Below are 23776 nucleotides of genomic sequence, written 5' to 3'. Positions count from 1 at the left end.
TTTCAGAGGGAAGACTGGCTGTAATTGTGATCCCAGACTAAAAAGGAAAGTAAAACAAAGATTTTTACACATTATCTTACACAGTCAGTCAGACGATCAAGGCTTTAACACCAGGTTCACAGAACCACATGCACTGAAAATCAAAATCCTATCTGAATATCCAAAAATAAGAAGTTATTGATGGCTTGAGAGCAGCTGAAGTGTTTTAAAACTAAGTTTCTACACTGGAATGGGCTTATTCAAGGACCTGAATGTCCTCCTTCCACATGGAAACTGGGAATTGTCCATTATTTAATGAGCAGTTTACAAATGAACCTTTCCTCAAAATGCTATAGCACTGATGAATATCCTCATCCAATTTTTAAGGCCAGTAGGAAATGAAGATTCAGAATTATATTCCATCTCTGCTCATGCTTGGTCTATTTTAAATCTGTTTACAGACAAAAATTACCAGAATTAGAATAGTATTTCTATTTTGCAGGATAAAGTATCTTATTTTCAAAGTTACTCATAAAAGAGATCTTCAAGATGACTTTGCAGGAAAATATCGATCTAATCCTTTTTTCACACATCAAATGCCCATAAAGTAACTGAAAAAGCTGATGGTAAATCATGATTTTATTATTCCCTTATGAAATCAGGATTGAATAATCAGCCTGGGGATGAGACCTCTGGATGCCTGCCAGACCCATCCCCCTCCAGTGTTAAACATCAAGGTATTGAAATCTCCTTTAACCAACAGGGGCATCAAAGGGAACAATCTGAGTGTCTGCAACCAGCAAAGAGATTTGGAAGAATAATTGTTGGAGAAGGTCTGATATTGGGGGTTTGTTGACCTTTTGGTTTTGGATAAGGAGACAAACCAGAGAGAATGTATCAGACTGGACACATTTTCTGTACTGAGCAGGAATGTTTTTTTAAATGACACTTTGGGATTAATTCCACAGTTAATCAGCCTTTAAAGACAATCTGGGATTCCTGGGATTGTTACAGCTGAGCAATAGGATGCTATAAACCCATTTTCCATTCAGTACCCTACACCTGAGGCTGGCTGTGACCCTTCAGGAATACCTGGGAGAGGTGGATGCTGAATCAGGACTTTACAGGTGCAATGAACAGGGATAAATGGAATTTTTGAGATTCAGCTTTGAGCTAGCAGAACAAAAGGCAAGGAATATCCCCTATATTTTTGCACTCAAGCTGAACATATAAAGGGTACACTACCATGTTATTAGAACTAATCTTACATTGATTTTAAAATTTCTTCCCAGAGTATAACTTACACTCTGTGACCAGAACATTAAAATTTAATGACATCACTGTTCTGTTTCACCTTCACATGTTCCAGTGTCCTAAATGAAGTACATTCTTATTAATAAAATAAATCCACAGGTGGTTGTTTAAAAATCTCAACAAAGAATGCCTGAGTAAAATCCAACATTTTCAAAACAACAGCCCATAAGAAAAGGGTCTTTAATTAGTTTTACAGAGCTCTAGACTTATCCATCATTCACCAAGTGAGTGAACCATTACTCCTTGGTACTCCTGTTAACTTGGACAGAATGAAATAAAAAATAAGAATCTCTCTCAATGCAAATTATAACAGATGTGCTTTCTAAGTAAGGTATCAGACCAGACCTCAAACTTGCATGAAACATAACAATTATCTTTATTTACTTAAATATTACACTGAAGATTATTTAACCCACTGAGTCCAGGACCCTAGCAGCTGTTTCTGAAGTTAGAACTAGATTACTGTCCACAAGAATTATTGTATAATCTATCAAAATTCCAACAATTTCTTCAAATATGAAATATACATTTTATTAGGGGTCTTTGTTGAAATTAACTATTTTTTGCAGCTTTCTCTTGCTATTTTACACAATTTTTTTGGTCTATTTGAACTGAAATCTTAGTCTTTCTAGAAAAACTCATGAGCACCATCTTAAATAACACAAGTCCCTGGTTTCACTGAGGTGACTCTTGTGCATTGGAAGTTTGCTGGATCAGTGTCCAAGTATTTTGTATTTTATTTCAGGAAAACTTTAGGAACTTTATTAGGAACTTAGGAACTTTATTAGCCTTTGTCGTGAGAGAGACAGCGAGATTGTCACTGGACCAAATTTTCATTTGTTCTGGAAGACTCAGACCAAGACCTCTATGGAATACTCTAATTTTTTTTTAACCTAGCAGAGTTTTATTGCTAATTTTGCTTTGAGAAGTGAGGCTTACCGGGCTCATGTAAACTCCTTGGTGCACATCTCCAAACTGTCCTTCCCCAATGCAGCGCCCCAGCTCAATCCTCTCCCTTTGAATTTCATAATCTCTGGCTACAAGAATATAATGCACTTGAAATATTAAGTTTCTGCTGAAGGGCAAGGAAATAATCCACAAGACACAAAACTCAAAGTAAGTCACTCAAATGTCTCACATATGAAAAACTAAGATTAACATTTGCTGCACACCAACCTCTAGAGATGCTGCACACACACAGTGGAGACCTCTCAAACCTCTCAGTTTGAACCAAAGCAACAGGAAAAGAACTGTGAGATTGTTAATTTAATTACAATGCACTGATTTCAGTGCAATAAATATAATTAAATCCTTTTTAATTACAGCTGGTGAAAGACAAAGCACACAAGCAGTTTAAGGCAACACCAAGGATGTTAAACTCAGCACACATCCCTTTGGCTGTTTAAGAGGACTCCACCATGTGCTGGTTTAGATTTTGGAACCATCAAAAAAGCCCAGAGAACTTTTAAAGAGGTAACTGCAAGAAAAAAATACAGGAACAAGAGGATGGCAAATAAAAAAAAATGAAAGAGCAGAATTTTGAGTGCACTACACCTCTGCCAGTGTAATTGAAGTAAAATTGAGATGTTTGGTGGCCTTATGCAATTTTGTTAATGTCACAGTTTAATAGGCTGAGAATATTACTGATAAAAATGGCTCAGCACTTCAGCAAAACATGTAATCAATTGCAATTGAATGATTTCATTTGCAATTTAATTTCTAGCAGACATGGAAAAATCTTTCAGGAATAGCAGAAAAGCATGCACAGTATATGTTTTCACCTCCACTTGTATTATTCAGAGAAAAAATTATAACCAACCAGCTTAGAACTTCAAAACCTTGACTTTGACATCATTAACACTACAGAAGTAATGTCATGTAGAGCTGGCTAACAAGGTGATAAATGCTTTTTTCATCTCTTTTTTTAAGGACTGCATTTTCCTCTTTAAAATCCCAAAGCTAACTGGTTTAACTATAAATAAATAATGTTTATTAAATGAAAGTGAATAGTAAGCTTTAAAATTCCACATCATTCCAAACTGCAAGCATACAGGGATGGGTAAAGGGTCTCCTGTTACCTTCATCTATTCCATAGCTTTCTGCAGTGCAATTAAGAGAAAAATCAAATGCTTACTTAGATAGAGCTTCTTAAAATCAAAACAGGACAAACATTTTTCAACATAAGAAAAAAAAAGAAATATATTGATGCAATTTCAAGTTTACATTAGCAGAAGTCACAGGTCTATTTTTGTGATCTTTACTGACTCAGTCCTTTGGGAGCTGAACACTTGAGTCCCCTTCAATCCAGCAAATCACTTAATGAATTTCCCTCCACAGCCCATCTCATGGGTTTTGCATTGAAGCCATCTTCAAGTGTTCAGCACAGCCAGGCCTGGGCCCACAAGCAATTACTGCCATGAGAATTTAAATACAAAGGTTGGGGGAGGAAGGGGAATAAATTACACAAAGTTAATTTGTTAACAAAAATAAAGGATATCATTTATCAGTATGTTTTGACCCTGAAACTATGTTAAAACAATATGTAGCCACTTAACTGCAAGATATTAAAAATGCTCAGTTTATTTCTGGAAAACATATAATCTTGCTTTTCAAATACTGATGTTCAAATATATATATATGTTTTGTAAAACATATATTCTTGCTTTTCAAAAGTTTTCCACAGCTGTGGAAACAATGCTGTGAACACTGAAGTGATCATGAACCATTCTGCCCCATGGAGAGCTCAGAAATCTGCACAAGTTCATCAGCAGAATGTGGCCCCAGCTCAGCACCATCCTCCCCTCTCACACTGACCAAACCTGATGCTTTTGGCAGGATTCTGCACCAATGGATTGTCTGCTTCCAGAGAAATCCTTGGTGGCCCAAATTCAACTGGAATTTCCCAGATGCAGCTTTTAAAATCAGAATATTGGACTTTCATGTTAAATGACTTGACAGTTTAGGATTGTATCATAATTCAAACAGGCTGCAACACAAAATCCTTGTGGTGGCTGCAGCACCACTGTTTTTATTTCAAAGATGAAGATCAGCAGAACTTTGAATTTCTATTTTTGTTCTTGCAGTCTTTCATCTTTAACAAAATTGCATGTGCTACAGTTGAGTTCCTTTCTCATGGAACTGGAGAGCACCAGATCTGTCACAGAGCAAGGTGAGATACTGACAGACAGCAATCCACAGAGCTTGCCACACTGCTCGCATCACAGAGACCTTATCCAGTCTTTAAGTGTTATGTTCAGCATCACAATCAAGAAAAATTCTGCATTTTGAGACAAAAAAAGAACTTTACTGTGAAATCACAGCAGGAAAGCAGAACATTTTCTTTGCACATTTATTAACTAAGGCTGAAATTTTAGTTCCTGCTAAACCAAGGACACTTTTGGATAGGAAATTTCCCAAGTTAACCATGGCACTTACTTGAGGGCATTGTGTAAGTGTCTTCTTCATCTATAATCTCTGCATAGTCATCAGTCTCTGCAAAGGGAGGAATTGAAGAGTTTCGGGAAGAGCAGATGAAAACAATTCCAGAACAACAACTCCAATGTACCAAGGCTGGTATGTCCCAAACCCCAAGCTCAGCATTGCTGGGTCACATTTAATACAGCATGACTAAAACTTGCTCATGCATAATTCATGATATGATAATGACCTCAGTGCCAACTGCATTACATCACAGAGATGCGCTCAACAAAGAAGAAAAGGAAGATTCGTTTGTGTTCAAAAAAGTTCAAGTTTTGCAATTGGGACCCATCTAAACTGTTGATTTAAAATCTTTTAAACAGCAAATTCCATTGCAGTAAAGAGAAAAAATTATGAATGAGTTAAATTGCTTTACCTTCAATAAACTGGCAATAACAGTTTGCTATTTTTTATGTCAAACAGGCAGAAGACACCAATGATGTTCCAGGGCAGCTTCCCCTACTGTCAATGTGGCCAGGTGAGTTATTTACCACAGAATCTTCTAGAGCACAAAGACTTTTTTAAGCCACACTCTCTTCCCCATTTTTCTTACAATTTTCCTTGTTTAGTGGAAATTCACCACTAGTTTTGCTGTCAGGACTCAAGATTTCATGGACAGGTTTTGGAAACAACTTCCCAAAATTTTCAGAAGAATGACAGTGCACTTCTTTATCTGTTTAAAAATTGCAAATTTTACATCATCTGTTCTCATAATGGTTTAAATGGTGTCAAGTCCTATCAGAAGGTCCTTCCCTTGTCCTAAAGAACTTCCAGTGTGTGGAGGTCATTTCCTAAAGGTCAGATCAACTCCTCCAGGGGTTTTAAAGCCAGTCCACAACAGTGGGTTCATTTTTTACTTCAAGGCTGTCAAATTCTACTCACCAACTTTAAACACAAAGAGAGGTTGTCAAAACTGAGTCATTTCCAAACCCATTGTGCAGTATTTGTGGTTGATTTGAGGTGATCACACACTGGAAAGCCTCTGGGAGTGATGATTTCCTCCCCCCTTTCCCCCATCTGCCCTGGAGCACATGGATACATCCCTGCAGCTCCCTGGCATCATCCCAGAGCCATGGCTTGGACTGGGACAGCCACAATGAGTGGGAAGAAGGATGGGATGGACCCTGAGCTGAACCCAGCCCTGAAACCAGAGCCAGGCTCATCAATATTTCACACACAGACAAGCAAGAGGCTCAGTTTTCAGGCAAACTGAATATTCAACAATTAGGAAAGTACAGGTTGCCTATAACCTTTGAAGTTCAACACACTTCAGGGAGTAAGTGTAATTTTATGATCCTAGTTTCTTACTCTTTAAATAAAAATAAAGCTGTTTTTTTCTTTTAAACTCCTGTAGGAATACACCAGGTAAAAGCAGAATTGAGACATTCCATGTAGTTTTAAATTTTGTTAGGAAATTTCTATTTGGGACATAGCAAAACACAATCACCTAATGAAAATGCAATAAATTCTAAAGACAGTGCACAATTCTGAACAGGCAGGACACTCCAGAAGCACTTATCTCTTTCTTGGTATTTTATTTTCTTCCCTACATTACAAACTAATGTTTTTGTAAATATAAGCCTTTGATTTAAAAAATAAGCTTTAAAAAAATCCCCAACATGATGGAGATAAATCACTCTGTTTCCCTCTAATATTGTGATAGGATTTTGTTGAAGATATCAGAAAGTTCTTTATGTTAGAAAATTGACTGGATGAAAAATATTGTAAACACATCTAAGAAAAATTTCTGAAACCTGGAAACCAAACTGGTGCCACTTCAAGGACCCCAAACACTTTTCACACTAGTTACAGAATAGTGCTTTCAGAATGTGATCAATGGCAGGGCTTGTTCATCTCTCTATTTTAAATTAATCAGTTAATTCATACTAAAAGCATTCTCAGAGCAGCACAAAGCCCTTTACATGCTTTTGATACATTGCCCAAAACCATCCTGAAACCAGAAGTCTTCATAATCAATCCAAATAAATTAAATGTACACAATTAACTACACAAATATTTCTTGTTCCACATTTAACAATTCGGAGAGAAATATATAAAAAAAAAAATTCCTATGTATGTCTGGCATTGGTTTTGGGAATTAAGAGGAAAATTCAGTCCAGGCTGTGCTCAAAGTGGTCTGGAACAAAGAGAATTGACCTCCTCAGAGAGGGGCTTGGGCCCAGCATTAATGACAGACTGAGAATGCCACCAAATTGCCACAACTGTGTCTGCTAAGAGATTCCAGAACCTCCACTGAGCCTAAGGCAAATCTGAGCTGGGCAGGGCTCTCCAGGCTGCTCCACAAAGGAGGATGTGTCACCCTCAAGAGCTGAACACATCCAGGGATTCCAGATGTCCTTGGTAAGTCCAGAAAAACTCAGATTTAGTAAGGGGGCTCATCATGCTGCCCTCCTGCACTTTTTAAACCCAGCAGCATCACTTGTTATGATTCTTGGAGATGGCAAAATGAACAAGCTGCTTTTAGGAAAAGGTAGTCGTGGTCACTCACATGAATGAGCCAATCTGAGCTTCACTGAATCTAAATTCATTTATTAAATGTAGAGAGAAACATCCCAGGGTATTAAATCCATAATAGTTAACCCAGGACCTTAGGCACATGTTTGAACTTCCTTTTTTCATAACTTTTCCCATTTATCAGAGTTTGTAATTTATAAAAGAAGATAAGTTTCAATAAAAAACTATGTAGGGGGTAGTATCTGAAATATAATTTTTAAATTTATGGCAGAAAAAATGTCCTTTTGATGTTTAAGAAAAGGAAGAAAATGGTGTGGTATTATCTTTAGCTTATATCTGAAGGGAAGGAGATGAAAAGTTAATAAACTCCCTTCATATTTTACTGAAAGGAAGGTCACAAGACATATCTCTACTTCCTCTTATCACCCTCCTTTGCATATTGCTTTTATGCCCTTTGTGCCTCCTACTTAGAAGAATAAAGGTACACACACTACCAGTAGCAGCAGTTTGATTCTTTCCCAACATCAGATGGAAATCCTTTAGAAAAATAGCCAAAAATCTCTTAAAAAATCAAACCCCAACTTCTTTTAAGAAGAAAAAAGACTTTAAAAATCTTCAGAAGTGAAATATTTTGTACTAAGTTTCAAAGTTTTTAAAAGGAAACCCCAAACATTAAAATCTATCTTTAAAATTATTACTTTGAATAGCTGAAACCTGGTTAATATTCATGTATTCAATCTACATTAATCTATCTTGTACAGCTTCTTTTAATGCAAGGAGCACTTTGATGCCTTTAAAGCATTCCTCAGTAGACTCATTTCTCAGGTGTTACATCCACTGATCTCACCCACTGACCAGATTAATGACAATGTAACCATTTCAATCAAACTGGACACTTGCAAACCTCTAAACCTTCTTTGCATCATGCCACAAGTCTCATTGCAAACACATGCACCACCACATCCCTGTGTTTGAAATAGAATTTTTCCTTTTCCAATTCCAGTTTAGCAGACAGCATTAGTTGCACAGCCTGTAAAGTACAGTATTTATCAGCTAATACCCAAAGCAGACCACTTTTGAACACTAAAAGCTGGATAAAATGTATTACTGAAATGTGCATTAAGTGGTATATGGAGATAAGAGTTGCATATTGCATGTTAGTAACACACAGACTGGAAAACATATTACCGTCCCCACTAATTTCATCTGCAGATCCAGGTGGCATGCAAGGAGAGAGAAAAAAGAGGGGGAGAGAGAGGGGACAGAGAAGGGGGAGGGGAAAATATACTATTAAATTCATGAGTAATCCAAAAGTATTCAGACTGTAGTTATCTTATATACCTGACTCAAGAGAAACCAGAAAAGCAGCAGAATTTAAGACTTCTCACCTAAAACCCAAGGGACAGAGATATGCTCTAAGAAGCTTTTATGATGAAACAGAGTTAATGACTTTCAAACACAAAGGTACACAAAAATTAAATTTGGAACTGGAACTAGTTCTTTTAATGCATTGTTGAAAATAGTAAATTTCTGGGTTTATTCAATACTTTAAAGCAGTTCTCCTACAGCCAGATGAGTCGGCTCAACTTGACTCTGCACATACACTGAGGACTTTGAAAAGCAGAGTTGGTGTTGACCCTTCCAGAAGAAATGCACTCCTGAGCTATCACCAAGACATGAGAGAGAAATGGAACCATCTAAGATTTAATGACACAGAGCATTACTTGTGCAAGGCTGAAATTTAAACAAGTGGCAAAGAGAGCAACTCTAGAGGGAAGATTTCAAACAAACACCAGATTCCACGTGTACTGCAGCAGCCCTACTGCACACCAAACCCCACAGCACAAGCTAAGGCAAATATTTTAGACAGTTTCTACAGATAATAGGAAATTCTTCTTACCCCTAATAAAGCCAAACTGGTCTAGATCAGTGCTGGACCAGTATGCAGCCAAAAGCATCACTGTAGTCCGTGTTTAATTCAAAGCGATCTCAGCTGATGCTTATTGTTGCTATTCTGTTTCATCCATAAGCATGCTGTGTCAGGGGTCCAAGAATGAAGTCAAAATATATTTACAAAAAAAAAAAAAGATGGCAGTCAAGGGCTGCATGACTGTATAAATAAAATAATTTAATATGTTTGTCATTGTAGCATACAATGTTTGAAAACACGTTCCCCATAAAAACGGGGACCAGCAAGCTGCACGAAAATCCAATTCAACAGCAGGAAAATGTAACAAAATTATTCTTGGAACTCTGTTTACCTGAGGCTAAAGTAGTTTACAAACAGTAACTGAGTTAGTAAATTCAGCTTTTGGGTTAATAAGGCAGCCTAGACAAAGAGCAGAGCAGTACCCTTGGGCGGCGACTCATGGGCACAGAAGACGAAAGGCAGAAAGCGTCTAGCTTTCTTTACTTTATGCTGACAGTGATTGACTCCTTTACAAAGAGGCAAGAAAAGGAAAGAGAAAAAAAAAACAGAAACAAATTATTTGGAAATAAAAGAAAAGAGACTGAAGAGAACATCTACAACGAACGAACATAAAAGTAAAGGTTTACATTAAAATTCTGTATACCCAAACGAAAATACAAAAGTCTCTGAAACTCTAAAGCATTTTTGGTGTTTTCCTTCAAATTCCTTTCTACAGTAACTCATATTTCAGTTTTTAGAAGTAAAACTAGAACCCATTAAAAAGTCAGATTATGCCAGCTATGTACACCATTCATTAACAACACAAAGAACATTTATCCAGAAGTGAAACCTGCTTTTCAAAGTTTGCCATCTATGTTCTGTCAGACTTGTGTGACAGCTATATTCCAGCTAAAGTGGCAGTCACCAGACTTAAACATGTATGTACTGACTCTCTGAACCCTTAAAACAACACAGGAGTATTTCACATAGCAGGGTTACACAGAACAAGGGAAAACATGTTTTCCCTGTCCCCTGAAATACGGCATTGACAGATTCTATGATTTCAAATCTGCCACCAGAGTCTTATTCCCAGTGCAGACCTGCCCTGCCAATGGATATTCCAGCTCTGCAAGGACCTCTGGCACCCTCACTACCTCCTTCCCCAGTCACCCCACTGCAGGGATGACAAGTTTTAGCAAAGTGCTTATCAGGACAAGGGAAATTCTGGAGTAGGAAAAAACACAAAGAAGCCACACAAGGTGAGAAAGAAGGACACAAGATGACACACAGCACCTGAGGACACTTGCTCCTTTTATTTCTCTTGTTACCTGCTTGCTCCTCCCTCTCCCCAAAGAAACATGAGAAGTGGTTTAAAAAGCCAATTAAATAAAAAACCTGCATCTTGGGGCTGGTAGCTCTTCACAGCCAAAACTCAGGAGTGAGGTGCAGCCACCTGGAGTTACACAGGTTGGGGATGCAGGTGTTAAAAGAGAAGCCCAGTTTCAAAGCAGCAGCTACTGGACAGTAAACCCTCAGTGGTGGGAGGAGTGCAGGAAGGGTAGAAAAGGAAAATTATATTTTAATAAAAGTCACTTCTACAATCAACAAAAACTCCCATCATAAAAACTGCTGGGTGACTGAGCAAACAGGAATCATTAATCTAGTGGGAAAATGCACATATCAGATAGAAAGAGAGACAGAACATTAATCAGATTCAATGCTGAAAACTAAAAGAGGTGCAAGGAGAGGGGAAAATTCTTGACTAAGTCAGTGTATCAGTATTTCCATTTGTCTTGGTTTAAGACAATTTAAAGGGGAACACTCTGAGTTCTCCTCCTTGATACTCCTAAGGGACTTCTCTTCCTAACATCACATGGCAGACAATTTTCAGCACTGTCATTCCAGCACAAACCTCAGGTAACACTCATAAAAAGCTTCAGACACACTAGGAAAGAAAAGGAAAAAATACTGCAGCTGGTTTAAGCACCCACTGAAAGGGTGTTGACATGAGAATGAGGGAACCCAACACTCTGTGCTGAAAGAGAAGAACAGGTATAGAGTCACTGCAGGCAATGCAAGCTCCAAAAGGGAAGAGATGCTTCAACTCCTGACCTGCCTGCTCAGGACACAGAGCTAAATTAAGCCTGAAGTGCTGAAATGCTGCTCAGCCTCACACTGATAGGTGGGAGGCACAAGCTGCTGAAACCTGAGCAAGCCTATTTCAAATGAGGGCACATTGCAAAGGTAAAAGTGTTTTTAATTCATGGGCACACCCTGATGCCCTGTGATGGTCCAATTCTGCCCTTGCATTTAAACTCTGCCTTTATGATTTGCTGTCTGAAGTTTGTTCTGCCACAATGAATGGAAGATGCTTTGTCTTAAAATTATGACATCTGCAAGTCTAGCTACAAAAGGAAGTTGATTCCAATGAGTTGGTTTGAAATTTTTAAAAAAATAGAAGTTCTAACACTTTCTCAGGAGTCTAGAGAATGCCATAATGAAATGAATACAACTTAGAAGGATTTCCAGCATTCCACAGCAGCTTCCAGCCAGGATATAACTGGTGCTCAAGAATGCTGCTGAAAACTGCACAGGACTTCTTTATTTGTTTAGTTCCTCTATGCAGAATTCACCAAAATTACTGTGAAAAAAAATTAAAAAGGAAAAAATAAGGAAAAAAATCAGTTGCTGTGCAATAACTATGTTAAAAAGAAAGAGGCCAGGTTTTTACTGCCTTTTTTTACAGGGCAGTTACTACTGGAGCTCCTTGTATGGGCAGAGAGCAAATACTGGAAGGCTGAACCTGAAAATATCCCATTCTATTTCACTGTACATTCTTGAACCAGTCTGAGGAAAAAATCCTGAAACAAAAACCTGCAGAAAGAATGAATCAATTGATTTTTGAGTTTTGAACTCCAATGAGCACTATGGGGTTGGCACATCAAATATGTTTCTACATGAACAACAAACCCCCAAAACCTGCATGGAATATTTCTCCACTCACACCACACTGGTACTATTTGCACAGCAGAAGTGTCTGCTCAAATCCAGTAAGAGGCTCACAGAGGAGGAGCACAGGAGAATAAAAAACTTATTAAAACCTTAACCAGCACCACAGGCTGATGGAATCATTGCAGGAACTTCCTGGACACTGATATGGAAGAAATCTCTTCAGACTGTCACCACAATTCATTCTGGTCTCTTTATGCATGAAAAGAAGCCTTTCAGTCAGTCAGGCTAAAATAGGAAAAGATAACAGCAGCAGTCTATTCAACTGTGATGGGAATCTGAAATACTGTAATTTATTAGCATTGAGGGCATTTTCAACTATATTATCTTATTAATCAGTGAAATAGCTGGGTGAGTTAAGAGCGACTCCCTCCTCCATGAACCTGGAGACTAATGACTTGCTCAAGGTTTGTAAAATTAATCTGCTGTAAACTTTAAGCTTGAATGTCTCCCAGTGCTGTGACCATATGGCAGAGCTAAAGCTCTAACAAAGTCTTTATATTCCTCAAATTACTTAATAATTACTTGATCTGAATTTATAACTATGCCATTTATAGGAAGACTCTGAGTCTTTCTTTTCAGAAGTGAGCTGTGCAGTGCAACAAAGCTGAGCTGTGACACAGTCCTAAGTGCTCAAGATACAATTTTTCCTCTAAAAATTTAATTACACTTCTCAGCTTTGTCTCTTTGGAGTGTCTTGACAAAATGGATGCTAAAAAACTGCCAATAATTTTTCAACCTCAAGCAAAGGCCACCTTTTTCCTCACCAACTAACTCAAAAGGAGCTAAGAAATAAATACAAGTCCTGCACAAGAAACTCTTTCAGACCTGGGCACAGGGCAAACCTTCATGTGGAGCACAGGAATTGTGTCACAGAGCCTGCTCTGTGCTCTGCAAGCAGAAGTGATTCAATAAAATCGAATTTGTTTTTCCATCCTGCTCACAGTTTTGCTGCTGATCAGCCTCAAGCCATGGCACACAGGGCCTTTCACAAGCCAGCATCTCCTTCATTCAGAGCACTTCAAAGTGCTGCAACACTCACATCAGGTTAATAGATTCATTATTTGTTCCCCTTTCCTGTTTGTTGTGTTTTACCATTTGGCTTTTGCTCTATAGGAAACCTCCTGAAAGTCTCTTTTACTCACAAATTATACCACAGAGGTTTTTGGTTTTTTTCATGATAAAATCTCACTTAAATCAGGCTTACCTCCTTCAAAATAGAGGGTTTTTTTCCATGCAAACTGAAATTTCAGCTGAATGCCATGACTAGACTGGCAGGTCGCTCAAACAGGATCTGCTCCTAAGCAGCAGCTCTCATTTCACTGCCAGATCAGGAGTTAATCACAGTGACTAAAATTTAACATTGTTATGTTATAAATTTGTAATTTTAAAGCAGAACCTGGAAAGATGCTGAGAAGCTCCTCTTTCAGGATCCTAAAATCCTTCAGCTCCTATACAGATATTTGCTCCAAGAGATCAAATCCTCCATGGGGCATGCTACTGAATATGTCTAAACCATGGGATAGAGAGGCAATGGCACAACCAGAATTATTAGAAACTCCTGCCATCATTTCATGATGCACTTAGAGCTGCACCCCTTTGAGTTTAAAATGCTGCCTGCGTTACTGACAGCAGCTGCAGCAGCTGGGGAACAGGATAACAAACCAGTTTCTCTTTAATATATTTATTTCCCTCTTAAAGGTTTGGGTCCTGGGGTTTGCTACTCAGGTGTCCTGAACACTTTGCTTTATCAGCTGGAACAGGGACTGTATTTTCAGAGACCTTTTAATTACCTTCACCAAATAAGCTCATACTAAAGCTGCAAAACCAGCACCTGCTTTAAGCAAGACCAACCCTGTGGGACATCCTAAAATCCCCTTGTGCTGGCTACTGCAGGACAGCTCACCTCTCCCTTCCTGTCATCTTCCCACTCACAGCTCCCTCCCCACAAAAACATCATTTTGCAACAGTACCTGAAAATCCAAATGCCAGGAGGGACTGCTTGGAGCCTTTAGGTTGAAAAAGACCCTTAAAATCATCTAATCCACCCATTAACCCAGCAGTGCCAAGAACTTGCCAAGACTTGTTCAATCCTCTGCCTGTTCAGTGAAACACATGGGCTTGAAATGTCATATTCTGTGGCACTGCATGGAAAGTAGCATTTGAGCTAGGATTAAAAAAATTCATGAATTCTCCAGGGTAAAGGAGGCACAGTGATTAGCCAAGGGATGCAAAAGCCTATTTATTCTTCCTAGTCATATTTACATAAGTAAGGAAGGGGCAGAAGAAACCAAAGAACTCAGTGTCAGGAGGAATTTATGTAAAAAAGGAGCAAGCAGCTACTGCTGAACTGATTTCATTTTATGAAAAACTTTTTGTAATATAGAATGGACCAGATAAGTTATTATTTTTGGAAATATGTGAATCTGGAAATACAAGATCACCTTACCAAGGCTAATGTTTGCTATTTAAAAACAAACTGCGGGCCAAAGTAAGTTCCTTTAGACTAGAGCAGAGCATTTTAATAAGGTGTCTCCAAGCCAAACAGTGGAAATACAGTCAATAAAATTAGAGTTAACTGGTGTGCTGCTTCTTACACATTTGATATATTATTTGCACAGAGCAAATAGTTTAGCCTTACCATTTCCTGAGTGTACACCCTTGGCTAAGGACAAAGAACTCTTTTTTTAATGCAGATGCAGAGGGAGAAGGAGGCAAAAGCTGCAACTCCCTCTTAGCTAAAACACTCGTTTCTGGTGAATCACAGCAACTTCAGCCAAAACATCAGATGATTATCATAGAAATCTAAAATCCAACTGATTTGGTTTAGCTTATTTACAGTAATTTATAATCTTACACACACACCAATGTGTTGAGGCATAAAATCACTATACTTTTTAAAAGGAGGGGAATCTGGCAGCTATCTTGGTTACACACAGTGTCCACTGCAAGGTACAGAGAATTTGAGGAATCAAGGTAGACAACACCAGAAGAAAGGGAAGCAGCAAGAGGCAAGAAGTTTGTGGTGAAACCTGGTTCAGTGACTCCCAGATGCAGCAATTTGCTGCTCTGGATTCCTGAAACCAACTTCATCCCTCACTAGTTTGAAAGGACTTTTATGTACAGGAGGAAAAATAATCAAGAGGATTTACAAACCTTCTATCTTTGTGTGCTTTGGAGTATTGGAGCACTTGGAAAAGACCAAGTTTTCACTTCACTAGATGAGAAATATTCCAAAGTATGCTAGTAAGTACTTAAAAAAGACAAGGTGTCTTTCATTAACAGGTTCCTTTTTAAACTTGCAAAGCTTCAGACAAACACCTGAATAAATCATGTTTCACACTGGGTTTGGATACTGCTGGTTTATCCCAGTTGTGGTGGGGAACTCACCGTGAAACTTCCCTTTTCAACTAAGTGTGTTAATACTATAAAGTATATGACTTTTAAATTTTTTTGCTGTATCTCTGTTTTACATTTTTGCTCTTTATCTTCAGCATTGGGAGAGGTCTAAACAAAGGGGAGCAATGTCAGTGAAATCAAACAGCAGAGTTAATTCATGATTTAAACCATCAAAGGTGTGAAGCAATTACAGATGTCATTGAGCTACAAAAAAAGGTAGGTTTCTTATCTGAAACCTCTGGCTCTGAGCCCTTGCAGTGTCAGCAGAGAAAAGCTCCTGTTCTGCACCCCAGAGCAGCAGCCCCTCTGCTGCCTCTGCCCTGGGCTGGGCTGAGCTGAGCCTTGTGCAGAGCTGGTGCCTCCCCTGTCCTACTGATGGCTGGGTTCCATCTGACAGCAGCAGTGACACTTCTCCACATCCACACCAAGCATCACTTCATTTACAGCACCCTGATTCCTTGGGGGGATTCAAGAGATTCTTACAGAAAGCAGCTCCTGAGAATAACCCCTGTCATGTGGGGTCATCTCAGCAATCTGCCTCTGCTTTAAATTTAATATGATGGCACACTCAGTGCATTTTAACTAACTTTGGGGGGAAAAACACAACAACAACAACAACAAAGTATAAATGTGTTCTGTGTCATTATATTACAAGAAGAACAAACCTTTGAGATTTAATATTAAATGTGTTGGCTCAAAGCATTCCAGCATTTCCAGTGGTTTAAAATGGTATAAAAAACTATTAACATGGTATAACAACAAGCATCAAGCACAATAATTTTATTGTGGAAAGATATAAAACATTCCTACAATACAAAAATAATACCTAATTGGTGTTTTTGGTACTGGCAAGAATGAGGATGATATTTCTGGTTTAATTTGATTGCACTGCTCACAGGACCAGGTTTGCAGTGTCCCTGACATTCACCTGAACAAGCAGCTCACCTCCAGCATTGCTCTCATTTCCCCCTCATCCACTTCCATGTGAAACCCTCAATGCCAGAGCTGGGGGTACTACAACTCACTTCCTACACTAATTTCAAAATGCTACTTTAAAAATAAGTGTTTGTGCTCTGAAACACCTAAGAACTTCAGAAGACACTTAAATTTGCAAAGGCAGAGTGACAGGAAGAAAGGTTCATGAAGTCAACATTATTATTGTTTTCATTATTAAAAGTATTACTGGCATGCTCAGAAAATGTGAAGGAGTGAACATCTGAGGCTGCAGACAGTCTTTTTTTGTCCTGAAGATTGGCCTTTTGGAGGGTGAGTGGAGTAATTACAAAAGCACAGAGCTAATCACTTCAGAAATTCCAACTTTTTTTAACAGCTAAAATGAGCCATACAGGTAAGAATCCAAAGAGAACATGCTGACCATGCTTCATGCTTTTCCACCTGATCTAGCATGCTTGCTTGCTGCTATTTGACTCTGAGAGCTGGTGAAGCTCTATTACCCCACTGCAGCTTTTTCCTCATTTTAACTCACATCCTCTCCCCTGGTTTCTTGCAGTGTCTATTTAGGTTTTCCTATGCCAAGCAGTGAATCTGAAATATCTTTTAGAAGTGAGTAAGGGTGGGGAAGGGAATCTGAGAAGTAGGAAATTAATTAAACGTCTATGTAGCTTTCCTCCTTATTATAAGAAATATGTTGGGGTTTTGAGTGTTTGCCACTAAGAGCTCAATAAATGTAAAAGTTGGGGGGAAATCCACTGAATCACAGTATTGGTTCTTCAAGTAGTGACCAAATATCAGAAACCTATTAAAACATAATATAATCATAATACAAATCTTAATAATATAAATCATACTATAAATACTTTTTGGCATTAAAATCCCCTTAATAAACCTTATGCATACTGATTTAGAAATACATTTTCTACTAAGACACTACTAAGACTCAATCCTTCAAAATTATTTAAGATTCTATAACAGGAATATATTCTCTCTCAAACATAAAACCTCCATGTTAACTTAGAGAATTCTTAGAAGTCTATAAAGAACAGAAACAACATGTATTACCTCACATATCCATCCTTCAATTAACTTGTCATTTTCAATAGCAAAAATTAAATGCTTTTATCTAAACAGCTACAGAAAAACAGCTATTAGGTTTCTCCTTTCTGTAAAGCAATGATTAATATTTAATTGCCTATTTTCCCTTTTCAAAGCTGCTCCCTCACAATTAGCACATACTCAGGTAATTTCAGTTCTAGCCAAGACATTCTACTTCATCCCAAAGTTAAGTGGAAATTCTGACAAGCTTTGCAGTAACTGCACAGATGTGGCTGTTGCATCAAAGTTTCTCCTTAGAGCAGAGCTCCAGTCTGGGGCAGTCAGCAGCCCTGGAAAAGCTTCCTGCACCTCTGCCAGCCCCAGAAATAAACTCAGCTCTGGCTTTGGATGAGCCTTACCTGACACAGAGACCGTGTGAGACCTCACTCCTTGCTTCTCATTGTTGGCCAGCCTGGAAAACAGAAGTTGGAAGTGCTGAATGCTGGACATTCTCCACAGGCACTGGGAGCTCTCCCAACAGGCACCTACTGCGATGAGCAGGGCTGAGCCACCTCCCCAGGCACAGCATGAGCAGGGAGAAGGCACAGAGGAATCTACCACTGCATCCTGCCTGGGGGAGTGAGTGTGGCTTTTCATCAGCACAACCAGCCACAGAAACCTGGGCAGCTGGAAGGAAACCACAAAAGCCAAACTGTGCACACTTTTAAGATGTGTGTAACCCGACTGTGCTTATACTTTCTGTGTGATCTGTGGGAAATGGAGTATGAATTGAGTTTCTGTCTGTAAAAGGACTTATCCTGTACTATTTTGAATTCATTTACATGTCAAACATAGAAAACCAATCACATTTAAATGTAGTTATTTATAAATAAACAGTGCAAACTATTTAGCATCACTCCTATAATTAAATTTACTGAACTTCAGTCAAGTCTTTTCCAAAACATCCTGCTTTTGTTATTGTCAAATATGGGATACATTAGGCACTTTTGTTCTTTGATTTTCTTTCTGGTATCTTTGTAGTTTAATATTACTGTGAGCTTTTTATGCCCTACCTGCTATTTGTCCTGGAATCCAAAAGCAACAATAAAAATTATTGTTATAAAGAAGTTCTGAAAGCATCACTATTTTTCAAAACTCTTTTTTTAATATATGAGAAAAGAAAGCACAAAACTTACTTTGGTATGGATGGTAAAGCTCTTTCACCTTCTGTGTAAACAAGAAGAAAACAGGATTAAAGCTTTTGCACGTTTTCAAATAACCTCTCTCAAAGTGAAATATATACATGCCTGAAACAATAATCATCACAATCTCTCAGGGAAACTGAGAGAGCTCAAAGAATGTTCTATACATATATAAACAGCAGCATTATCAACAACTCCTTCTACCCACTCACACAGACCTTTAGGCAAACTCTCATCTGTGGAAACAACGTACACAGAATATAAAAGCCGGTTTTATTCTTAACAAATAACTCCAATAAATCACTTGCAGAAGGTGTGACACTATCTCATCTCTCTGGTAAGAAATGCTTTTCTTTTATCTCCAAGATGTCCTAAGTTCTAACATATAAATAAAACAATTCAATCCAACTTGGATTTCCAAGTAAGACAACTGAAATAAATCATTAAAGCACATATTATCATATTGATTTCACACTGGCTTGAGACCATACAATAATAATGTTTTGTGCCAGAGAGTAAGTCAGCTTTTTGTACACTACATTCAAATCCTTGCCAGTCTTTCTTTGAAAATGGTAATGTGTGTGAGACCTTGGATGTACCTATTCAAAGAGATTTTTTCCTACTGGATTTGATGAAACCCTTGGCATTCCTGTGGGAAAGTTACTAATCCTTCAGCAAAACACCTTTCCAGTAGATTGGAGTATGCAGGGAAGGAGAGAAGATGGGTAATAAAGTGTTTCACTCTCTGAATCAATGTAGCTCTGATAAAGTGACCTGAGAGAACAGCCACACTTGCAGAAAATGGTGATGTACACTTTTCAACAAAATAATGTAAATTCTCATTTCTTTTTCTCCCATGCAAAAATTTCCAGGAATTACAGGTGTAAACAACAGTCTCATCTTTGTGTATTAGGGGACTGGTGAAATGCCTGGTAGCCCAAAACCACACTCAACATAGCAAAATACACCATTTTTGTTCATTTTTTTCTGCTGTCTACAGGTAGGAAAGCAACATTTGGCTCAGCAACATCAGTCCATTCTGATCTGCCTGATGGAGGGTGTGGAAAAAGAAGTTGCAGAAAAGAAGGGAAACCAGAAGCTGCAATTTCAAAGCCCTGGAGCAGCTCAGCAGTGACAAGAACAAGCACCTGGAACTGGGGGGCAGAGGGAGGACAGTAAGATTATATGAGCAGTGGGAGATAAAGGTACTGCGATATGTTTGGGTAAGTGATACCTTTTGGGAAGGAAACAAAAGGCACAGATCCTCAGAGATAGTGTGGAGTAACAAATATGAGAGCAATGGTGTGGAGGTGCAGCCTGGCAGTAAAAGACTGGGGAACAGGTACCCAAAAAAGAGAATGCAATGGGCACAAGAGGTAAAACCTGGATGAAACTGGGCAAAATACACCAAGCTGGAAGGAAAAGGCACAGGAGTTCTGCCCACTGCTATGCAAGCATCCCCAGGGCTGTAAGGAACACTCAAAAGAACCTTAATTTTTACATGTCACCTACAGCTGTCAGCATTAGTTGTGAAATCATCCTGGGTTCTGCTTTACACCAATTTATGCTGCTGGTTGTTCCAATGCTGCTCTTAGACTTGGCAATGGATGTAAGGCTTAGATGGTGCTGATTAATCACACATGTTACTGGTGGAACAGAGTCTTCCTCTGCTTCAAAAGAACTTCACTGAATTGCAGTTACCTTATTATTCTGTGTTTTAAAATCAAGGTAATGGATGCACAATTAATAAGCAGCTACTCAAAATAATTTTCCTTGCTCTTTAATATGTAGCTCTATTTCATGTTAACTGCATCCTATTCAAACTGCATTCTAAAGATGGAATTTTAATTTCCCCTAAGGCTTCTTTTTGGCAGAGTATCATATTTGGGGACTTCAGAAAGATCAGTGAATGATTTCATTAGACTGGATAGGAATGATTCCATAACACTTGCAGGGCCACAACGCTTCATAAGTTCAAGATGCTGAGATCAGATCAGATCTGACTTTTTCCCTCCTCCAACTCCTAAGAAAGTGAGAAATACCACAGGTGGCAACTTCCAGTGTGTGCTGAAGTCAAACACTACCTATCAAAGAGGATCTAAAGGAGATAAAGAGAGAATCTGACTTTCCACTGTGGTATTAAATTTCCTTACAGAAGAGAATCTCATTCTGTTCCCACAAGGCTCCACTCCACTTTCTGAACAGTTTCCTATCAGTGCAAAGGTCATAATAAAATGTAATAAATCATAACAAAACAAAATCTTGATTCCATTGTAATAGCAAATCTTTTCTCAGCCCTTTGTGAGATAAGGAGAATGTGAATAGAAGTGGTCTTACACAGTGAGTAGCAGTATGATGTAGTCAATGAGTTTGAAAAACAGGAAAAGACGTGAAGGAAAGGTGAAAGTATTGAAGGGGAAAGTGAAGGAAAGGTGAGAATTGAAGCAGTCTGGAAAACTGTGAGGAAAAGATGGGGATAGACAGGGAAAAGCAGAGACTCTGACCCAAGTGAAAGGAGAATTTACTTCCAGATCCACTGGGAAATCAAGCAGCACACATGGGTCCACCACACCCAAAACTGTTCCATCTGATCATCCCCCTTCTCACTGAATGTGCTGAATTCCACAGGACATAAGTGGCTTTGTGCTCATCTGCATCAGAGCAAGAGATCTGGATCCTGTGGAGCTGGGAGATGTGGACAAGGCAGGCTCAGCCCAGGGGAGAAGGAAGGAGCACCCAGAACTGCCTGGAAGCCACAGCCTGGTGCCTGCAGGGATGGGCTACAGGGACAACACACCCCATTTTTGTGTGCTGGAGATGTGTCAAGTGCAGGGCTGTAAATGGACAAGGGAAGCTGGAAAAGCAAGTAGATGTTAAAAAAAAAACCACACAAAGGTATCAAAAACCCCTCATACACTATTAAGAGGTGCCCAAGGGTTGTAGTACTAGGGGGTTGGAACAGATGATTTTTAAAGGTATCAGCAAACCTGAACTATTCTGTGATTCTTCCATGATTCTATGTCTCCTCCACCACTGGATATAATTAAAGAAAAAACTAATCAGCATGGAACTCCTGATCCTGCAGACGCCCAGAGGCTCTGGATACAAACTGCTCACTTCAGGCACTGGTGCTCATCCTTTTACAGTTTATATCCCAAATAAAATACCAAATATTCATCAGTACCCCTGCAGGTCTGAAGTCAAAATTTCTTACTAACGGCATCCCAGTTAAGGCATATGTTGTTTTTCACAAGTTGAAACCCACAACATTTTTGCCCAATTCTATTTTTTTAAAGAAATGGGAGATGCATGGTTCTGCTGGGTTTTCCACAGGATTGTCCAGGTCTGAGCAGAGCTCCAAGCTGGACACAGCAGAACGCAGGCAGCTCCAGTGCTCCCAGCCTGGGGGAATGGAAATTGTCCTCACCTGACTGAAATCATTGTGAAAGCAAAATCAGTGAGGGGCCAAACTACAGAGGGAACAGTATCCTAAAAATGGGAACACATTATCAATCTGTTAAAATGAAATTCCTGCCCAGGGTAAATCTGGGTGAAAAGAGAAAGCATTTAAGTGGAGAACTTCACCAACTATTCAGATTTGGTGTTTTTGAACACTTCCCTGGGCAGTGTGTCCCAATGCCTAACCACCCTTTTGGGGAAGAAATTTTCCCAACATCCATTTTAAACCTTCTCTGGAGCAACCTGGGACTGTTTGCTCATGTCTGGGAGAAGAGACCAACCCTCATCTGGCCACAACTTCCTTTCAAGTGCTTGTAGAGAGTGATAAACACCCCGCAATCTAAAAGCTGATAATCAGTTCAACTGTTTATGAATTTTTAAATTTGTGTTCTTGGCCTGTCAGAGGTGAAGTGTGATAATGGAAATACACATATTAAGTGTAACATTTCCACATGGGTCTAAAGGGACCTGAACATCAAAATATTTATGAAAAATAGAACTAACTGAATGGAAAAATGCCAAATACTGTCCAGGTCCTAAACACTATCAAGTGCTCTCCCCAAATTAAGAAGAACTGGATCATTAATGGATAGCACAACAGATATCCCCAAACCAGACTCTGTTAGTAATCAAGAAAGACAATTTATGAGGACACTTGCAATAAATGTAAATTTACAACAAAGAGGGGATGGGAAAGCTCAAAAGGGGGATCAAACACATCTGTGGGATCAAGAGTTGCCCCATGATTTTTTTCTGATGTGTTTTACACAATCAAAGCTCACTGTGGAGGGACCTGGGAATGCAGATCATGATGGGGACTGTTCTCTTATGAAATGTTTAATGAATATGTTGGGTATTGCTACGAACTTCAAAAAAAGAAACCTCAGACAAAAGAAACACAGAATTTATTTTAACTAGAGGGGTTTTCTTCATGTATGCATAAGGAGGAGTGTTCCCAAAGTGCTACCTGATGTTCCTGTTCAATCACTGCTCATTTGCTCCATGTTCAAATTCTCTGTTATAAGAACAGCACACAAATAAACACCCTGCATCAGAAGTATCGATTTGCCCTGCATTCACACCTACCAGAAACTTCAGTTAAAACCTCAGTTTTCTGTACAGGGCACAGGAAAATCAGAGATACTGCCCCTCAGAGAGCTCAGTCAGCCTACAAGATGTAGCAGATGCTGCTAAGAAAGTCAGGTAGGAGCAGGACAGGAATTAGAAAGAAAAATTGCAAATAGAACAGGTCAGTTTTGATGGGCACCACCACCAGTGTGGAAGTGGCAAGAACTGGACAAAGTCCATGTGTGCCCCTAAAGGAAAAGCAGAGACAGAGTCAGAGCCATCCATTAATTCAGGGAAGAGGTTATGTATAAACATGAAAAGTTTTATAAGATTAACTAGTTCAGACTGGAAAACAACCAATCCACTGGCATTAGAAGGAAAATTTGGGGAGTGAATAACAAGGATTGTGGCAGACCCCAAACTATGATATCTCAGAAAAGAAGAGGCACAAAAGACCTCCACTCATGGGCACACACTAGTCTAGAGACATGGA

General features: G+C 38.9%; 1 protein-coding gene across 8 annotated transcripts in view; it reads right to left on the bottom strand.

The window, feature by feature from the left end:
* Positions 1 to 23776, bottom strand: part of PTK2 (protein tyrosine kinase 2) — a 188316-nt gene that overhangs the window by 36168 nt on the left and 128372 nt on the right. For 3 of the 8 annotated variants that reach the window (XM_054295768.1, XM_054295777.1, XM_054295716.1), the window contains 7 exons: positions 18751 to 18781; positions 17974 to 18026; positions 9598 to 9681; positions 8434 to 8451; positions 4729 to 4785; positions 3372 to 3392; positions 2233 to 2330 (listed from right to left, as the gene is read on the bottom strand). In XM_054295768.1, the coding sequence (XP_054151743.1) occupies positions 2233 to 2330; positions 3372 to 3392; positions 4729 to 4785; positions 8434 to 8451; positions 9598 to 9681; positions 17974 to 18026; positions 18751 to 18781 (362 nt within the window). The remainder of the gene's footprint in view (positions 1 to 2232; positions 2331 to 3371; positions 3393 to 4728; positions 4786 to 8433; positions 8452 to 9597; positions 9682 to 17973; positions 18027 to 18750; positions 18782 to 23776) is intronic. The other 5 variants (XM_054295724.1, XM_054295733.1, XM_054295752.1 and 2 more) reach the window with 5 other exon arrangements.

The sequence above is a fragment of the Melozone crissalis genome, unplaced genomic scaffold, assembly GCF_028551555.1.
Source record: "Melozone crissalis strain CALT ecotype California unplaced genomic scaffold, PUWL_Pcris_2 ptg000002l_1, whole genome shotgun sequence".
NCBI lineage: Eukaryota > Metazoa > Chordata > Aves > Passeriformes > Passerellidae > Melozone > Melozone crissalis.
This window is presented reverse-complemented; position numbering and strand designations above follow the sequence as displayed.